The sequence below is a fragment of the Brachyhypopomus gauderio genome, chromosome 17, assembly GCF_052324685.1.
Source record: "Brachyhypopomus gauderio isolate BG-103 chromosome 17, BGAUD_0.2, whole genome shotgun sequence".
Lineage (NCBI taxonomy): Eukaryota > Metazoa > Chordata > Actinopteri > Gymnotiformes > Hypopomidae > Brachyhypopomus > Brachyhypopomus gauderio.
Genome location: NC_135227.1, coordinates 2,830,456 through 2,849,745, shown reverse-complemented (window position 1 = coordinate 2,849,745; position 19,290 = coordinate 2,830,456). Strand labels below are relative to the sequence as shown.

The following is a 19,290-nucleotide window of genomic DNA, read 5'->3' as shown; positions in this document are numbered from 1 at the left end:
TGTAATTACCTTTCTTTTTTTAATATCTGTGTTTAAATTGTATTTAGTTTGACTGTTAGTTAAGACTGTTAGTTAAGATCGTGTTTTGGAGGGTATAAGCAGCCTGCAGCATAACGGGACACAGACACGGTGTCGTTCCCTGCCTGTCACTCACCTAACCTCAGTTAGATACTTGACCATTTAGGTTTTCAGAGTGAAAGCTAGATTAAAAGGTTTAGTGAGATGGCGAGCTGCTGTAGCTGGCTGAAAAGGTGGCGTAAGCCTGCAAGGTAAGTCAGTGTATTTTGATTATAAACTGTCCATAAATTGCTGATATCTGAATTGTACTTTTAATCTGCACGACCACGGACGCTAATGAGATGAGCAGTAAAGCTCTGGGTAAAGGCTGAAACTCTCCAGTCTCGCTCTCGGAGTCGGTACAAGTTCAGCTCGCTCCAAGGTTAAAGCTACTGCGGGTCGCTAAGCGCACCGTAGTCTCACAGTAACGCATGTCTCTCCCTCAGAGAACCCAGTCAATGTGGCCCCCACGGTGGGCTTCTCCAAGGTGGACCTGAAACGAGGCAAGTTCCAGGTGACCATCTTCGACCTCGGCGGTGGGAAGCGCATCCGCGGCATCTGGGAGAACTACTACTCAGAGTCGCACGGCGTGGTGTTCGTGGTGGACTCCAGCGACATCCAGAGGATCCATGAGACCAGAGCCACCATGGCCGAGGTCCTCCGACACCCTCGAATCGCCGGCAAGCCCGTGCTAGTGTGAGTGGCACATCTCTCGTTACATCTCACACGCGTCTCACGCACGTCTCGTTTCCCGGACCTCCTCGCAGCCTTCAGAGCACCCCTGCACTTCAACACCATAGTTCCTACAACGTCACTGTGAGAAGCACACACCTTAGATCATCCACATGACATCTCCTGTCATAGATGGTTCTCCAGCGTGATATTGTGGTAACAGACATCACGAGACACAACATCGCAGACGGCAGACACCATGAGGATGTATTGGTTGTCCGGTGTTGTTTGTGTTTTGTCCGTGTTAGGCACATACACGCACACACACACACTTCAGTGCTCTGAAGTGCAGACCTTGAGTCATGTGTTTGTGAGAGCTTTCACTTGGCGTACACACAGAGCTCACTCTATACCCCCCCCCCCCCCCCCCCCCCCCCCCCCAGACTGGCCAATAAGCAGGACCAGGAAGGAGCATTGCCTGAAGCCGACATCATTGAGAGCCTATCACTGGAAAAGCTGGTCAATGAGCAAAAATGTCGCTGTCAGCTTGTGAGTATTTATTCAGTGAGCATCTTCACAGCGGGGAGAAACTTGGTAGCCTACAAGGTTTTCCTGGGGGGGGTACAATCCAGCTGTACCTTTGAGAAAACAAGCCAACGAGACGAGGCTGAACTTGTGCTGACCTCACCAGGAGCCGTGCTCGGCGGTGTTGGGCTACGGCCGGACGGTGGACAAGTCCATCAGGAGAGGCCTGAAATGGCTCCTGAGCAACATCGCCGAGGACTACGAGGCGATCTCTGAGCGTGTGCAGAGGGACACGGCCAAGCAGCGGGCCTGGGAGGAGCAAGACAGGAAGGAGCGAGCAGAACGAGTGCGGCAAATACGGGAGGAGAGGTCAGGAAACCGTGTGTGTGAGAGAGACAGTACTGTTTTGGTTCTGGTGAAATATATATTTTGAAGGGTTTACTCTTCCTGTAGGGACAGAAAAGAGCGTGAGGAGGCGGAGCAGGAAGAGAGGCGAGTGGAGGAGAAGAAGGAGGAGGAGGAGGGTGCCAACATGCCCAGCCCCATCCAGCCAATAAACAGTGTTGTTCATGAGGCAGGTTTCCCTCCCAGCCAATGAGGTGTTTAATGTGCCTCAATGTTCCTCTTAATCAGACCGCTGTTCAAACTTCAGTTAATTTAGTAAATTATTTCAGAAGGACAATAAGGAGGATAAGGAGACGGGAAAGGAAGAGGACGCCCTGCATTTGCACTTTAGTCCTGAAGGATTAGTGGCCAGGTTGTTGGAGGGCAGTGTTAGTGTTTAGCATTCGGTGACACTAAATTAGCAGTAGGCAGCAAGCTTTATCACCGATTTTGGAGTACTCTTTACGTTGGGGTTGTGGTTTGAGCTGTATACGCAATCAAGGGAAGGACTCTTAGGGTATAGCTGCAACTGGGATTAACTAATATTTAATATTTAACTAATATTAACTAATATTTGACCCAGTTCACTCTCACCATAAAACAACTTACACCAGGAAACAGTAGAACATTGGCCAATAGTGAGAGTGCACCAGTTTTGGAAAGATATTTACTATGAATTTCAAAGTTTTCCATGTCAAGAAAGTTCACCAAGTTCACTGCACAGCTAGTGAAAGGTAAGAAATAACCTGTAGTTCTCCCCAACAGAGGGAGCTTTGTGTTTAGTATGTGTGCACACATACCAACTTAAACTGCTTCCAAGGTGGAGGCCATGTTTCCAACATTGAAAGAGAAAGACACACTCACTATACCACATATCATGTCTATAGTGTAGCCTACATAAGAAGAATTTTCTCTGAACTTGGTAGTAGTTTTCAGTAATCAGACAGATTTTTTTCAGAACAAAATGGTCTCTCGGAAACTCGCAAAATGAACCAGAAGGATCCCTAACAGAACACGAAGACCCCAGCGCAGGACCACTCGAAGACAGTACCGAGGCCCAGCCGACGCAGACACGGGCCCGACCGACTGAGAATTTGTTCCAAGAGAACGGGAGGGTCGCAGATCCCTGGGGCACTGGACAGGATCCAGGGCAACGGACACCGGACTGGCAGGCACAGACTCAGCTAAACCGGAACCCAATGGAGACTCCGAAGAGGGGCCATGGGGAACAAAACTAACACCAGATGAACACACAAAAACAGATAACAATATACACAAAACAACAGACATATGCACCGGCACCCAATACGTAAGCACACAAGGCATAGACAAACACATAGGAACAGAAACGTAATGTTTACACACTTCCCGAACAACAGGAACCAGTACAGGCAAAGACATCATAACAGGCACAGGGACTAAAACATAACCTGGAACAGGAGCAAGGAGTAAGGGCATAGTCCTACAGTCAAAGCTGTTTAAAAGATCAAAAATAGAAAGGACACTTCCAGAAGGCTCTTCTGTGGTCGAATTTGTAACAGAAGTACCGCATAGGGGCTCTTGGTAAGCTGGATGAACAGGAACCGACTCCATCTGAGTGTCAGGCAGAATGGCCTCCGGGACAGACTGGGAGTCAGGCAGAATGGCCTCCGGGACAGACTGGGAGTCAGGCAGCGGACACTCCGGGACAGACTGGGAGTCAGGCAGCGGACACTCCGGGACAGACTGGGAGTCAGGCAGCGGACACTCCGGGACAGACTGGGAGTCAGGCAGCGGACACTCCGGGACAGACTGGGAGTCAGGCAGCGGACACTCCGGGACAGACTGGGAGTCAGTAAATTCTTTTGAAATACATTTGGAATTTTCAAAAGAATACTGGTAATGGCAACCAAGCTTAAACAAAATATCAGTTTCAATCTTGAGTCAGATATCAACACACAGATTCAAGACTTTTCAACAAGAACATTGACATTTTACCTATCAAAAGCAATGGTAATCTTTCTCATGTTACTTCTCATGTAGATTAACATTTTAAAGTGTAACAGCATAAAATGGATGTTCATTGATGTACAGTGAATTAAGATAAAAACTGTGATGTTTAATGTGTTGTTTCAGAACACTAAGAAGCGTACTTCTACAGCTGTATACGGCCTAGGAAAGAACATATCACCTTCAAAGCGGCTTAGGGATTATTTGGTGGATGGAGTTTCAACATTTACAAGTGAAGGTCCCAAGTCTGAAGCCACAGAGAAAACTCCTCAGATGAAGCCAGACACCTCCTTTAAAACTGAGGTAAATTCAGATGTAGGTGAACAATTGTGATAAATGGTTCTAAAGCCTCAAGCCTGAACTGTAGTAGCAGGTTAGAAATATGCCCTCCATTTTGTGCAGGTAGTGAATGATCGATGAAAATAACTTTTTTATTGTCTTGATTTAGCCTGCAAAGAGGAGGAAGAGGGAGACTGAGATGCTGGAGAGTCTGGGAAAGCCCTCAGAGTTTGTGGAGGAGTGCTATATGAACAACGCTGCTATTCTTCCACACCTCTGTTCACTCCCAACCACTGCTCATTCATCCTACACAGCCATGAGCTCCATCTGTGGCCAGCTGAGCAGAGACGATCCCTTGATGATCCACGGCCACAGTGTGCAGGGGTACCAAGACATCTACCACCGTGTCGTGGATCCCATGCTCAGGACTCCCTCCGGACAGTCTCGGCCCTACAGCTTGGATCTGGGCCGCAGGATTAAGCAGCGCCTGTGGGAGGTGCTGTACTGTCCCAGTCAACAAGAGGAAGTGCAGCCTGATTGACAGCTCCGTGTTTCTGAGACCTTCTCCACACCTACTCTAAAAAGCTTCGCGCCACATGTTGAAGTGGACATCAGTGGAGAGCCCATGCCGCGACAGCCTAAGAAGAAAAGGCCAAGACACTAACATCATTATTATTATTATTATATTACACTTACTATAATATTTACTATTACTTCTACATTTCTATAATGATTAACTTCATATTTTACAATTAGATATTCTGTATTTGTCACGGTACGCCGGCCCCCTACCGGTCGCCTCCGTCCACAGTGGCAGTTGTTGTTGTTGTGGTGTTTGTCCCTGAGGTGGGCGGAGCCCGCGATCCGTCTCACCTGAAGGTGATCTAATGTATGTTTTGTGTTCTGTGTTTCAGGTGCTGGACTGCAGGGGGTGTGTCCCTGCCTTCCTGCCCCTTCATGTTTTGTGTGCTGCCGCTGTGTGCCACACACCTAGTGTAGGTGGACACCAAGGTATTTGTAGGACCAAGTGTGAGAGTGTGCTTATGTGTGCGCGTGTGTGTGTGTGTGTGTCTCAGTCATACAACTTCCTAAAGCATTGATGTTATGTGTCCTGCCAAAGGACTTCTCTTTAAACAGAATTATGAAGAGAAGAAATATTGTCTCAACAGAAACATGTCAGAACTGTTCCAAAGAGCAACAGTGATTTACTTATTTATAATTTTTTTCTATCTTATGTAAATGTTTGAAAAAAAATTAAAATGGTTTATATAATTGGGATGGGTTCAAGGGTTTATATCAAAATGTTTGTCCTAAAAAAAATTATAAAATGCATATATGAAAGTATAAAATGTTTTTGTTTATTCCAAAATGAATCCCACTGATCATAACTTGTCACTGAAGAGTGTAGGAAGGTTACAAAAACTGGACCTCGACCAAGTATGCAATGTAATCGGTTTCTTTTCACAGAATAAAAGTTACTAAACGACTCTTGTATCGCTTAGCGGCTACCGAGACGTGTGAGGTGTTGGGCCTGACATCCACACACTGTCCACTAGGGGCGCTACTGCCGATATGGACGGTCGTGCCAGCGGGACAGAACGTATGAAATCACATGCAGCCATAGCAGCCAGAGAACGCGGGGTAAACAGCAACCAAAGCGTCTTGTTTTGATTCTAAAGTTAGCTAGCGCTATCTTTAACGATCGTGAATCGACCAAGTTTAAAACCAACAGCTTTATTTCTATATCAAAACCAACTGCTTTATTTCTATAAATATATCCTTGGGTATATAGAAAGGCGCTATATAAGTTGAAGATTCATTCATTCATTCATTCATTCAATACCAACTGCTTTATTTCTAGATTCGTTTTACTGTTTATGTAAAAAACAAATCTGTAATTCTGTAAATATCTGTAATTACCTTTCTTTTTTTAATATCTGTGTTTAAATTGTATTTAGTTTGACTGTTAGTTAAGACTGTTAGTTAAGATCGTGTTTTGGAGGGTATAAGCAGCCTGCAGCATAACGGGACACAGACACGGTGTCGTTCCCTGCCTGTCACTCACCTAACCTCAGTTAGATACTTGACCATTTAGGTTTTCAGAGTGAAAGCTAGATTAAAAGGTTTAGTGAGATGGCGAGCTGCTGTAGCTGGCTGAAAAGGTGGCGTAAGCCTGCAAGGTAAGTCAGTGTATTTTGATTATAAACTGTCCATAAATTGCTGATATCTGAATTGTACTTTTAATCTGCACGACCACGGACGCTAATGAGATGAGCAGTAAAGCTCTGGGTAAAGGCTGAAACTCTCCAGTCTCGCTCTCGGAGTCGGTACAAGTTCAGCTCGCTCCAAGGTTAAAGCTACTGCGGGTCGCTAAGCGCACCGTAGTCTCACAGTAACGCATGTCTCTCCCTCAGAGAACCCAGTCAATGTGGCCCCCACGGTGGGCTTCTCCAAGGTGGACCTGAAACGAGGCAAGTTCCAGGTGACCATCTTCGACCTCGGCGGTGGGAAGCGCATCCGCGGCATCTGGGAGAACTACTACTCAGAGTCGCACGGCGTGGTGTTCGTGGTGGACTCCAGCGACATCCAGAGGATCCATGAGACCAGAGCCACCATGGCCGAGGTCCTCCGACACCCTCGAATCGCCGGCAAGCCCGTGCTAGTGTGAGTGGCACATCTCTCGTTACATCTCACACGCGTCTCACGCACGTCTCGTTTCCCGGACCTCCTCGCAGCCTTCAGAGCACCCCTGCACTTCAACACCATAGTTCCTACAACGTCACTGTGAGAAGCACACACCTTAGATCATCCACATGACATCTCCTGTCATAGATGGTTCTCCAGCGTGATATTGTGGTAACAGACATCACGAGACACAACATCGCAGACGGCAGACACCATGAGGATGTATTGGTTGTCCGGTGTTGTTTGTGTTTTGTCCGTGTTAGGCACATACACGCACACACACACACTTCAGTGCTCTGAAGTGCAGACCTTGAGTCATGTGTTTGTGAGAGCTTTCACTTGGCGTACACACAGAGCTCACTCTATACCCCCCCCCCCCCCCCCCCCCCCAGACTGGCCAATAAGCAGGACCAGGAAGGAGCATTGCCTGAAGCCGACATCATTGAGAGCCTATCACTGGAAAAGCTGGTCAATGAGCAAAAATGTCGCTGTCAGCTTGTGAGTATTTATTCAGTGAGCATCTTCACAGCGGGGAGAAACTTGGTAGCCTACAAGGTTTTCCTGGGGGGGGGGGGGGGGGGTACAATCCAGCTGTACCTTTGAGAAAACAAGCCAACGAGACAAGGCTGAACTTGTGCTGACCTCACCAGGAGCCGTGCTCGGCGGTGTTGGGCTACGGCCGGACGGTGGACAAGTCCATCAGGAGAGGCCTGAAATGGCTCCTGAGCAACATCGCCGAGGACTACGAGGCGATCGCCGAGCGCGTGCAGAGGGACACGGCCAAGCAGCGGGCCTGGGAGGAGCAAGACAGGAAGGAGCGAGCGGAACGAGTGAGGAAAATACGGGAGGAGAGGTCAGGAAACCGTGTGTGTGAGAGAGACAGTACTGTTTTGGTTCTGGTGAAATATATATTTTGAAGGGTTTACTCTTCCTGTAGGGACAGGAAAGAGCGTGAGGAGGCGGAGCAGGAAGAGAGGCGAGTGGAGGAGAAGAAGGAGGAGGAGGAGGGTGCCAACATGCCCAGCCCCATCCAGCCAATAAACAGTGTTGTTCATGAGGCAGGTTTCCCTCCCAGCCAATGAGGTGTTTAATGTGCCTCAATGTTCCTCTTAATCAGACCGCTGTTCAAACTTCAGTTAATTTAGTAAATTATTTCAGAAGGACAATAAGGAGGATAAGGAGACGGGAAAGGGAGAGGACGCCCTGCATTTGCACTTTAGTCCTGAAGGATTAGTGGCCAGGTTGTTGGAGGGCAGTGTTAGTGTTTAGCATTCGGTGACACTAAATTAGCAGTAGGCAGCAAGCTTTATCACCGATTTTGGAGTACTCTTTACGTTGGGGTTGTGGTTTGAGCTGTATACGCAATCAAGGGAAGGACTCTTAGGGTATAGCTGCAACTGGGATTAACTAATATTTAATATTTAACTAATATTAACTAATATTTGACCCAGTTCACTCTCACCATAAAACAACTTACACCAGGAAACAGTAGAACATTGGCCAATAGTGAGAGTGCACCAGTTTTGGAAAGATATTTACTATGAATTTCAAAGTTTTCCATGTCAAGAAAGTTCACCAAGTTCACTGCACAGCTAGTGAAAGGTAAGAAATAACCTGTAGTTCTCCCCAACAGAGGGAGCTTTGTGTTTAGTATGTGTGCACACATACCAACTTAAACTGCTTCCAAGGTGGAGGCCATGTTTCCAACATTGAAAGAGAAAGACACACTCACTATACCACATATCATGTCTATAGTGTAGCCTACATAAGAAGAATTTTCTCTGAACTTGGTAGTAGTTTTCAGTAATCAGACAGATTTTTTTCAGAACAAAATGGTCTCTCGGAAACTCGCAAAATGAACCAGAAGGATCCCTAACAGAACACGAAGACCCCAGCGCAGGACCACTCGAAGACAGTACCGAGGCCCAGCCGACGCAGACACGGGCCCGACCGACTGAGAATTTGTTCCAAGAGAACGGGAGGGTCGCAGATCCCTGGGGCACTGGACAGGATCCAGGGCAACGGACACCGGACTGGCAGGCACAGACTCAGCTAAACCGGAACCCAATGGAGACTCCGAAGAGGGGCCATGGGGAACAAAACTAACACCAGATGAACACACAAAAACAGATAACAATATACACAAAACAACAGACATATGCACCGGCACCCAATACGTAAGCACACAAGGCATAGACAAACACATAGGAACAGAAACGTAATGTTTACACACTTCCCGAACAACAGGAACCAGTACAGGCAAAGACATCATAACAGGCACAGGGACTAAAACATAACCTGGAACAGGGGCAAGGAGTAAGGGCATAGTCCTACAGTCAAAGCTGTTTAAAAGATCAAAAATAGAAAGGACACTTCCAGAAGGCTCTTCTGTGGTCGAATTTGTAACAGAAGTACCGCATAGGGGCTCTTGGTAAGCTGGATGAACAGGAACCGACTCCATCTGAGTGTCAGGCAGAATGGCCTCCGGGACAGACTGGGAGTCAGGCAGAATGGCCTCCGGGACAGACTGGGAGTCAGGCAGCGGACACTCCGGGACAGACTGGGAGTCAGTAAATTCTTTTGAAATACATTTGGAATTTTCAAAAGAATACTGGTAATGGCAACCAAGCTTAAACAAAATATCAGTTTCAATCTTGAGTCAGATATCAACACACAGATTCAAGACTTTTCAACAAGAACATTGACATTTTACCTATCAAAAGCAATGGTAATCTTTCTCATGTTACTTCTCATGTAGATTAACATTTTAAAGTGTAACAGCATAAAATGGATGTTCATTGATGTACAGTGAATTAAGATAAAAACTGTGATGTTTAATGTGTTGTTTCAGAACACTAAGAAGCGTACTTCTACAGCTGTATACGGCCTAGGAAAGAACATATCACCTTCAAAGCGGCTTAGGGATTATTTGGTGGATGGAGTTTCAACATTTACAAGTGAAGGTCCCAAGTCTGAAGCCACAGAGAAAACTCCTCAGATGAAGCCAGACACCTCCTTTAAAACTGAGGTAAATTCAGATGTAGGTGAACAATTGTGATAAATGGTTCTAAAGCCTCAAGCCTGAACTGTAGTAGCAGGTTAGAAATATGCCCTCCATTTTGTGCAGGTAGTGAATGATCGATGAAAATAACTTTTTTATTGTCTTGATTTAGCCTGCAAAGAGGAGGAAGAGGGAGACTGAGATGCTGGAGAGTCTGGGAAAGCCCTCAGAGTTTGTGGAGGAGTGCTATATGAACAACGCTGCTATTCTTCCACACCTCTGTTCACTCCCAACCACTGCTCATTCATCCTACACAGCCATGAGCTCCATCTGTGGCCAGCTGAGCAGAGACGATCCCTTGATGATCCACGGCCACAGTGTGCAGGGGTACCAAGACATCTACCACCGTGTCGTGGATCCCATGCTCAGGACTCCCTCCGGACAGTCTCGGCCCTACAGCTTGGATCTGGGCCGCAGGATTAAGCAGCGCCTGTGGGAGGTGCTGTACTGTCCCAGTCAACAAGAGGAAGTGCAGCCTGATTGACAGCTCCGTGTTTCTGAGACCTTCTCCACACCTACTCTAAAAAGCTTCGCGCCACATGTTGAAGTGGACATCAGTGGAGAGCCCATGCCGCGACAGCCTAAGAAGAAAAGGCCAAGACACTAACATCATTATTATTATTATTATATTACACTTACTATAATATTTACTATTACTTCTACATTTCTATAATGATTAACTTCATATTTTACAATTAGATATTCTGTATTTGTCACGGTACGCCGGCCCCCTACCGGTCGCCTCCGTCCACAGTGGCAGTTGTTGTTGTTGTGGTGTTTGTCCCTGAGGTGGGCGGAGCCCGCGATCCGTCTCACCTGAAGGTGATCTAATGTATGTTTTGTGTTCTGTGTTTCAGGTGCTGGACTGCAGGGGGTGTGTCCCTGCCTTCCTGCCCCTTCATGTTTTGTGTGCTGCCGCTGTGTGCCACACACCTAGTGTAGGTGGACACCAAGGTATTTGTAGGACCAAGTGTGAGAGTGTGCTTATGTGTGCGCGTGTGTGTGTGTGTGTGTCTCAGTCATACAACTTCCTAAAGCATTGATGTTATGTGTCCTGCCAAAGGACTTCTCTTTAAACAGAATTATGAAGAGAAGAAATATTGTCTCAACAGAAACATGTCAGAACTGTTCCAAAGAGCAACAGTGATTTACTTATTTATAATTTTTTTCTATCTTATGTAAATGTTTGAAAAAAAATTAAAATGGTTTATATAATTGGGATGGGTTCAAGGGTTTATATCAAAATGTTTGTCCTAAAAAAAATTATAAAATGCATATATGAAAGTATAAAATGTTTTTGTTTATTCCAAAATGAATCCCACTGATCATAACTTGTCACTGAAGAGTGTAGGAAGGTTACAAAAACTGGACCTCGACCAAGTATGCAATGTAATCGGTTTCTTTTCACAGAATAAAAGTTACTAAACGACTCTTGTATCGCTTAGCGGCTACCGAGACGTGTGAGGTGTTGGGCCTGACATCCACACACTGTCCACTAGGGGCGCTACTGCCGATATGGACGGTCGTGCCAGCGGGACAGAACGTATGAAATCACATGCAGCCATAGCAGCCAGAGAACGCGGGGTAAACAGCAACCAAAGCGTCTTGTTTTGATTCTAAAGTTAGCTAGCGCTATCTTTAACGATCGTGAATCGACCAAGTTTAAAACCAACAGCTTTATTTCTATATCAAAACCAACTGCTTTATTTCTATAAATATATCCTTGGGTATATAGAAAGGCGCTATATAAGTTGAAGATTCATTCATTCATTCATTCATTCAATACCAACTGCTTTATTTCTAGATTCGTTTTACTGTTTATGTAAAAAACAAATCTGTAATTCTGTAAATATCTGTAATTACCTTTCTTTTTTTAATATCTGTGTTTAAATTGTATTTAGTTTGACTGTTAGTTAAGACTGTTAGTTAAGATCGTGTTTTGGAGGGTATAAGCAGCCTGCAGCATAACGGGACACAGACACGGTGTCGTTCCCTGCCTGTCACTCACCTAACCTCAGTTAGATACTTGACCATTTAGGTTTTCAGAGTGAAAGCTAGATTAAAAGGTTTAGTGAGATGGCGAGCTGCTGTAGCTGGCTGAAAAGGTGGCGTAAGCCTGCAAGGTAAGTCAGTGTATTTTGATTATAAACTGTCCATAAATTGCTGATATCTGAATTGTACTTTTAATCTGCACGACCACGGACGCTAATGAGATGAGCAGTAAAGCTCTGGGTAAAGGCTGAAACTCTCCAGTCTCGCTCTCGGAGTCGGTACAAGTTCAGCTCGCTCCAAGGTTAAAGCTACTGCGGGTCGCTAAGCGCACCGTAGTCTCACAGTAACGCATGTCTCTCCCTCAGAGAACCCAGTCAATGTGGCCCCCACGGTGGGCTTCTCCAAGGTGGACCTGAAACGAGGCAAGTTCCAGGTGACCATCTTCGACCTCGGCGGTGGGAAGCGCATCCGCGGCATCTGGGAGAACTACTACTCAGAGTCGCACGGCGTGGTGTTCGTGGTGGACTCCAGCGACATCCAGAGGATCCATGAGACCAGAGCCACCATGGCCGAGGTCCTCCGACACCCTCGAATCGCCGGCAAGCCCGTGCTAGTGTGAGTGGCACATCTCTCGTTACATCTCACACGCGTCTCACGCACGTCTCGTTTCCCGGACCTCCTCGCAGCCTTCAGAGCACCCCTGCACTTCAACACCATAGTTCCTACAACGTCACTGTGAGAAGCACACACCTTAGATCATCCACATGACATCTCCTGTCATAGATGGTTCTCCAGCGTGATATTGTGGTAACAGACATCACGAGACACAACATCGCAGACGGCAGACACCATGAGGATGTATTGGTTGTCCGGTGTTGTTTGTGTTTTGTCCGTGTTAGGCACATACACGCACACACACACACTTCAGTGCTCTGAAGTGCAGACCTTGAGTCATGTGTTTGTGAGAGCTTTCACTTGGCGTACACACAGAGCTCACTCTATACCCCCCCCCCCCCCCCCCCCCCCCCCCAGACTGGCCAATAAGCAGGACCAGGAAGGAGCATTGCCTGAAGCCGACATCATTGAGAGCCTATCACTGGAAAAGCTGGTCAATGAGCAAAAATGTCGCTGTCAGCTTGTGAGTATTTATTCAGTGAGCATCTTCACAGCGGGGAGAAACTTGGTAGCCTACAAGGTTTTCCTGGGGGGGGTACAATCCAGCTGTACCTTTGAGAAAACAAGCCAACGAGACGAGGCTGAACTTGTGCTGACCTCACCAGGAGCCGTGCTCGGCGGTGTTGGGCTACGGCCGGACGGTGGACAAGTCCATCAGGAGAGGCCTGAAATGGCTCCTGAGCAACATCGCCGAGGACTACGAGGCGATCTCTGAGCGTGTGCAGAGGGACACGGCCAAGCAGCGGGCCTGGGAGGAGCAAGACAGGAAGGAGCGAGCAGAACGAGTGCGGCAAATACGGGAGGAGAGGTCAGGAAACCGTGTGTGTGAGAGAGACAGTACTGTTTTGGTTCTGGTGAAATATATATTTTGAAGGGTTTACTCTTCCTGTAGGGACAGAAAAGAGCGTGAGGAGGCGGAGCAGGAAGAGAGGCGAGTGGAGGAGAAGAAGGAGGAGGAGGAGGGTGCCAACATGCCCAGCCCCATCCAGCCAATAAACAGTGTTGTTCATGAGGCAGGTTTCCCTCCCAGCCAATGAGGTGTTTAATGTGCCTCAATGTTCCTCTTAATCAGACCGCTGTTCAAACTTCAGTTAATTTAGTAAATTATTTCAGAAGGACAATAAGGAGGATAAGGAGACGGGAAAGGAAGAGGACGCCCTGCATTTGCACTTTAGTCCTGAAGGATTAGTGGCCAGGTTGTTGGAGGGCAGTGTTAGTGTTTAGCATTCGGTGACACTAAATTAGCAGTAGGCAGCAAGCTTTATCACCGATTTTGGAGTACTCTTTACGTTGGGGTTGTGGTTTGAGCTGTATACGCAATCAAGGGAAGGACTCTTAGGGTATAGCTGCAACTGGGATTAACTAATATTTAATATTTAACTAATATTAACTAATATTTGACCCAGTTCACTCTCACCATAAAACAACTTACACCAGGAAACAGTAGAACATTGGCCAATAGTGAGAGTGCACCAGTTTTGGAAAGATATTTACTATGAATTTCAAAGTTTTCCATGTCAAGAAAGTTCACCAAGTTCACTGCACAGCTAGTGAAAGGTAAGAAATAACCTGTAGTTCTCCCCAACAGAGGGAGCTTTGTGTTTAGTATGTGTGCACACATACCAACTTAAACTGCTTCCAAGGTGGAGGCCATGTTTCCAACATTGAAAGAGAAAGACACACTCACTATACCACATATCATGTCTATAGTGTAGCCTACATAAGAAGAATTTTCTCTGAACTTGGTAGTAGTTTTCAGTAATCAGACAGATTTTTTTCAGAACAAAATGGTCTCTCGGAAACTCGCAAAATGAACCAGAAGGATCCCTAACAGAACACGAAGACCCCAGCGCAGGACCACTCGAAGACAGTACCGAGGCCCAGCCGACGCAGACACGGGCCCGACCGACTGAGAATTTGTTCCAAGAGAACGGGAGGGTCGCAGATCCCTGGGGCACTGGACAGGATCCAGGGCAACGGACACCGGACTGGCAGGCACAGACTCAGCTAAACCGGAACCCAATGGAGACTCCGAAGAGGGGCCATGGGGAACAAAACTAACACCAGATGAACACACAAAAACAGATAACAATATACACAAAACAACAGACATATGCACCGGCACCCAATACGTAAGCACACAAGGCATAGACAAACACATAGGAACAGAAACGTAATGTTTACACACTTCCCGAACAACAGGAACCAGTACAGGCAAAGACATCATAACAGGCACAGGGACTAAAACATAACCTGGAACAGGAGCAAGGAGTAAGGGCATAGTCCTACAGTCAAAGCTGTTTAAAAGATCAAAAATAGAAAGGACACTTCCAGAAGGCTCTTCTGTGGTCGAATTTGTAACAGAAGTACCGCATAGGGGCTCTTGGTAAGCTGGATGAACAGGAACCGACTCCATCTGAGTGTCAGGCAGAATGGCCTCCGGGACAGACTGGGAGTCAGGCAGAATGGCCTCCGGGACAGACTGGGAGTCAGGCAGCGGACACTCCGGGACAGACTGGGAGTCAGGCAGCGGACACTCCGGGACAGACTGGGAGTCAGGCAGCGGACACTCCGGGACAGACTGGGAGTCAGGCAGCGGACACTCCGGGACAGACTGGGAGTCAGGCAGCGGACACTCCGGGACAGACTGGGAGTCAGTAAATTCTTTTGAAATACATTTGGAATTTTCAAAAGAATACTGGTAATGGCAACCAAGCTTAAACAAAATATCAGTTTCAATCTTGAGTCAGATATCAACACACAGATTCAAGACTTTTCAACAAGAACATTGACATTTTACCTATCAAAAGCAATGGTAATCTTTCTCATGTTACTTCTCATGTAGATTAACATTTTAAAGTGTAACAGCATAAAATGGATGTTCATTGATGTACAGTGAATTAAGATAAAAACTGTGATGTTTAATGTGTTGTTTCAGAACACTAAGAAGCGTACTTCTACAGCTGTATACGGCCTAGGAAAGAACATATCACCTTCAAAGCGGCTTAGGGATTATTTGGTGGATGGAGTTTCAACATTTACAAGTGAAGGTCCCAAGTCTGAAGCCACAGAGAAAACTCCTCAGATGAAGCCAGACACCTCCTTTAAAACTGAGGTAAATTCAGATGTAGGTGAACAATTGTGATAAATGGTTCTAAAGCCTCAAGCCTGAACTGTAGTAGCAGGTTAGAAATATGCCCTCCATTTTGTGCAGGTAGTGAATGATCGATGAAAATAACTTTTTTATTGTCTTGATTTAGCCTGCAAAGAGGAGGAAGAGGGAGACTGAGATGCTGGAGAGTCTGGGAAAGCCCTCAGAGTTTGTGGAGGAGTGCTATATGAACAACGCTGCTATTCTTCCACACCTCTGTTCACTCCCAACCACTGCTCATTCATCCTACACAGCCATGAGCTCCATCTGTGGCCAGCTGAGCAGAGACGATCCCTTGATGATCCACGGCCACAGTGTGCAGGGGTACCAAGACATCTACCACCGTGTCGTGGATCCCATGCTCAGGACTCCCTCCGGACAGTCTCGGCCCTACAGCTTGGATCTGGGCCGCAGGATTAAGCAGCGCCTGTGGGAGGTGCTGTACTGTCCCAGTCAACAAGAGGAAGTGCAGCCTGATTGACAGCTCCGTGTTTCTGAGACCTTCTCCACACCTACTCTAAAAAGCTTCGCGCCACATGTTGAAGTGGACATCAGTGGAGAGCCCATGCCGCGACAGCCTAAGAAGAAAAGGCCAAGACACTAACATCATTATTATTATTATTATATTACACTTACTATAATATTTACTATTACTTCTACATTTCTATAATGATTAACTTCATATTTTACAATTAGATATTCTGTATTTGTCACGGTACGCCGGCCCCCTACCGGTCGCCTCCGTCCACAGTGGCAGTTGTTGTTGTTGTGGTGTTTGTCCCTGAGGTGGGCGGAGCCCGCGATCCGTCTCACCTGAAGGTGATCTAATGTATGTTTTGTGTTCTGTGTTTCAGCTCCTGGACTGCAGGGGGTGTGTCCCTGCCTTCCTGCCCCTTCATGTTTTGTGTGCTGCCGCTGTGTGCCAGTCGCATCCGTCCACAGCGGCAGTTGTCGTTGTTGTGGTGTTTGTCCCTCAGGTGGGCGGAGCCCGCGATCCGTCTCACCTGAGGGTGATCTAATGTATGTTTTGTGTTCTGTGTTTCAGGTGCTGGACTGCAGGGGGTGTGTCCCTGCCTTCCTGCCCCTTCATGTTTTGTGTGCTGCCGCTGTGTGCCACACACCTAGTGTAGGTGGACACCAAGGTATTTGTAGGACCAAGTGTGAGAGTGTGCTTATGTGTGCGCGTGTGTGTGTGTGTGTGTCTCAGTCATACAACTTCCTAAAGCATTGATGTTATGTGTCCTGCCAAAGGACTTCTCTTTAAACAGAATTATGAAGAGAAGAAATATTGTCTCAACAGAAACATGTCAGAACTGTTCCAAAGAGCAACAGTGATTTACTTATTTATAATTTTTTTCTATCTTATGTAAATGTTTGAAAAAAAATTAAAATGGTTTATATAATTGGGATGGGTTCAAGGGTTTATATCAAAATGTTTGTCCTAAAAAAAATTATAAAATGCATATATGAAAGTATAAAATGTTTTTGTTTATTCCAAAATGAATCCCACTGATCATAACTTGTCACTGAAGAGTGTAGGAAGGTTACAAAAACTGGACCTCGACCAAGTATGCAATGTAATCGGTTTCTTTTCACAGAATAAAAGTTACTAAACGACTCTTGTATCGCTTAGCGGCTACCGAGACGTGTGAGGTGTTGGGCCTGACATCCACACACTGTCCACTAGGGGCGCTACTGCCGATATGGACGGTCGTGCCAGCGGGACAGAACGTATGAAATCACATGCAGCCATAGCAGCCAGAGAACGCGGGGTAAACAGCAACCAAAGCGTCTTGTTTTGATTCTAAAGTTAGCTAGCGCTATCTTTAACGATCGTGAATCGACCAAGTTTAAAACCAACAGCTTTATTTCTATATCAAAACCAACTGCTTTATTTCTATAAATATATCCTTGGGTATATAGAAAGGCGCTATATAAGTTGAAGATTCATTCATTCATTCATTCATTCAATACCAACTGCTTTATTTCTAGATTCGTTTTACTGTTTATGTAAAAAACAAATCTGTAATTCTGTAAATATCTGTAATTACCTTTCTTTTTTTAATATCTGTGTTTAAATTGTATTTAGTTTGACTGTTAGTTAAGACTGTTAGTTAAGATCGTGTTTTGGAGGGTATAAGCAGCCTGCAGCATAACGGGACACAGACACGGTGTCGTTCCCTGCCTGTCACTCACCTAACCTCAGTTAGATACTTGACCATTTAGGTTTTCAGAGTGAAAGCTAGATTAAAAGGTTTAGTGAGATGGCGAGCTGCTGTAGCTGGCTGAAAAGGTGGCGTAAGCCTGCAAGGTAAGTCAGTGTATTTTGATTATAAACTGTCCATAAATTGCTGATATCTGAATTGTACTTTTAATCTGCACGACCACGGACGCTAATGAGATGAGCAGTAAAGCTCTGGGTAAAGGCTGAAACTCTCCAGTCTCGCTCTCGGAGTCGGTACAAGTTCAGCTCGCTCCAAGGTTAAAGCTACTGCGGGTCGCTAAGCGCACCGTAGTCTCACAGTAACGCATGTCTCTCCCTCAGAGAACCCAGTCAATGTGGCCCCCACGGTGGGCTTCTCCAAGGTGGACCTGAAACGAGGCAAGTTCCAGGTGACCATCTTCGACCTCGGCGGTGGGAAGCGCATCCGCGGCATCTGGGAGAACTACTACTCAGAGTCGCACGGCGTGGTGTTCGTGGTGGACTCCAGCGACATCCAGAGGATCCATGAGACCAGAGCCACCATGGCCGAGGTCCTCCGACACCCTCGAATCGCCGGCAAGCCCGTGCTAGTGTGAGTGGCACATCTCTCGTTACATCTCACACGCGTCTCACGCACGTCTCGTTTCCCGGACCTCCTCGCAGCCTTCAGAGCACCCCTGCACTTCAACACCATAGTTCCTACAACGTCACTGTGAGAAGCACACACCTTAGATCATCCACATGACATCTCCTGTCATAGATGGTTCTCCAGCGTGATATTGTGGTAACAGACATCACGAGACACAACATCGCAGACGGCAGACACCACGAGGATGTATTGGTTGTCCGGTGTTGTTTGTGTTTTGTCCGTGTTAGGCACATACACGCACACACACACACTTCAGTGCTCTGAAGTGCAGACCTTGAGTCATGTGTTTGTGAGAGCTTTCACTTGGCGTACACACAGAGCTCACTCTATACCCCCCCCCCCCCCCCCCCCCCCAGACTGGCCAATAAGCAGGACCAGGAAGGAGCATTGCCTGAAGCCGACATCATTGAGAGCCTATCACTGGAAAAGCTGGTCAATGAGCAAAAATGTCGCTGTCAGCTTGTGAGTATTTATTCAGTGAGCATCTTCACAGCGGGGAGAAACTTGGTAGCCTACAAGGTTTTCCTGGGGGGGGGGGGGGGGGGGGGGGGGGTACAATCCAGCTGTACCTTTGAGAAAACAAGCCAACGAGACGAGGCTGAACTTGTGCTGACCTCACCAGGAGCCGTGCTCGGCGGTGTTGGGCTACGGCCGGACGGTGGACAAGTCCATCAGGAGAGGCCTGAAATGGCTCCTGAGCAACATCGCCGAGGACTACGAGGCGATCGCCGAGCGCGTGCAGAGGGACACGGCCAAGCAGCGGGCCTGGGAGGAGCAAGACAGGAAGGAGCGAGCGGAACGAGTGAGGAAAATACGGGAGGAGAGGTCAGGAAACCGTGTGTGTGAGAGAGACAGTACTGTTTTGGTTCTGGTGAAATATATATTTTGAAGGGTTTACTCTTCCTGTAGGGACAGGAAAGAGCGTGAGGAGGCGGAGCAGGAAGAGAGGCGAGTGGAGGAGAAGAAGG

The 19,290-nt window shown here is 46.9% G+C and overlaps 3 protein-coding genes across 3 annotated transcripts; all 3 read left to right on the top strand.

Moving 5' to 3' along the window:
• Positions 1 to 1,245: 1,245 nt before the first annotated feature.
• On the top strand, positions 1,246 to 5,095 carry LOC143481198 (uncharacterized). The gene is made up of 4 exons (XM_076979144.1): positions 1,246 to 1,623; positions 1,708 to 3,630; positions 3,754 to 3,930; positions 4,076 to 5,095. Exons 2-4 carry the CDS (start codon positions 3,520 to 3,522, stop codon positions 4,445 to 4,447), a joined length of 660 nt encoding a protein of 219 aa, XP_076835259.1. The 5' UTR covers positions 1,246 to 1,623; positions 1,708 to 3,519; the 3' UTR covers positions 4,448 to 5,095.
• A 2,510-nt stretch (positions 5,096 to 7,605) lies between these two features.
• On the top strand, positions 7,606 to 10,784 carry LOC143481226 (uncharacterized). Its single transcript, XM_076979168.1, has 3 exons — positions 7,606 to 9,319; positions 9,443 to 9,619; positions 9,765 to 10,784. The coding sequence occupies exons 1-3, from the start codon at positions 9,209 to 9,211 to the stop codon at positions 10,134 to 10,136; spliced, it is 660 nt and encodes a 219-aa protein (XP_076835283.1). The 5' UTR covers positions 7,606 to 9,208; the 3' UTR covers positions 10,137 to 10,784.
• A 1,971-nt stretch (positions 10,785 to 12,755) lies between these two features.
• Positions 12,756 to 16,790, top strand: LOC143481185 (uncharacterized). Its single transcript, XM_076979133.1, has 4 exons — positions 12,756 to 13,127; positions 13,212 to 15,134; positions 15,258 to 15,434; positions 15,580 to 16,790. Exons 2-4 carry the CDS (start codon positions 15,024 to 15,026, stop codon positions 15,949 to 15,951), a joined length of 660 nt encoding a protein of 219 aa, XP_076835248.1. The 5' UTR covers positions 12,756 to 13,127; positions 13,212 to 15,023; the 3' UTR covers positions 15,952 to 16,790.
• The last annotated feature ends 2,500 nt before the right edge of the window (positions 16,791 to 19,290 follow it).

Bases quoted from the DNA above. Each gene is read 5' to 3' on its own strand.
- LOC143481185 (XM_076979133.1), top strand. From the start codon at position 15,024: ATGGCAACCAAGCTTAAACAAAATATCAGTTTCAATCTTGAGTCAGAT. The intron at 15,135-15,257 runs GTAATCTTTCTC...GTGTTGTTTCAG, and splicing joins TTTACCTATCAAAAGCAATG to AACACTAAGAAGCGTACTTC. The intron at 15,435-15,579 runs GTAAATTCAGAT...GTCTTGATTTAG, and splicing joins ACACCTCCTTTAAAACTGAG to CCTGCAAAGAGGAGGAAGAG.
- LOC143481198 (XM_076979144.1), top strand. From the start codon at position 3,520: ATGGCAACCAAGCTTAAACAAAATATCAGTTTCAATCTTGAGTCAGAT. The intron at 3,631-3,753 runs GTAATCTTTCTC...GTGTTGTTTCAG, and splicing joins TTTACCTATCAAAAGCAATG to AACACTAAGAAGCGTACTTC. The intron at 3,931-4,075 runs GTAAATTCAGAT...GTCTTGATTTAG, and splicing joins ACACCTCCTTTAAAACTGAG to CCTGCAAAGAGGAGGAAGAG.
- LOC143481226 (XM_076979168.1), top strand. From the start codon at position 9,209: ATGGCAACCAAGCTTAAACAAAATATCAGTTTCAATCTTGAGTCAGAT. The intron at 9,320-9,442 runs GTAATCTTTCTC...GTGTTGTTTCAG, and splicing joins TTTACCTATCAAAAGCAATG to AACACTAAGAAGCGTACTTC. The intron at 9,620-9,764 runs GTAAATTCAGAT...GTCTTGATTTAG, and splicing joins ACACCTCCTTTAAAACTGAG to CCTGCAAAGAGGAGGAAGAG.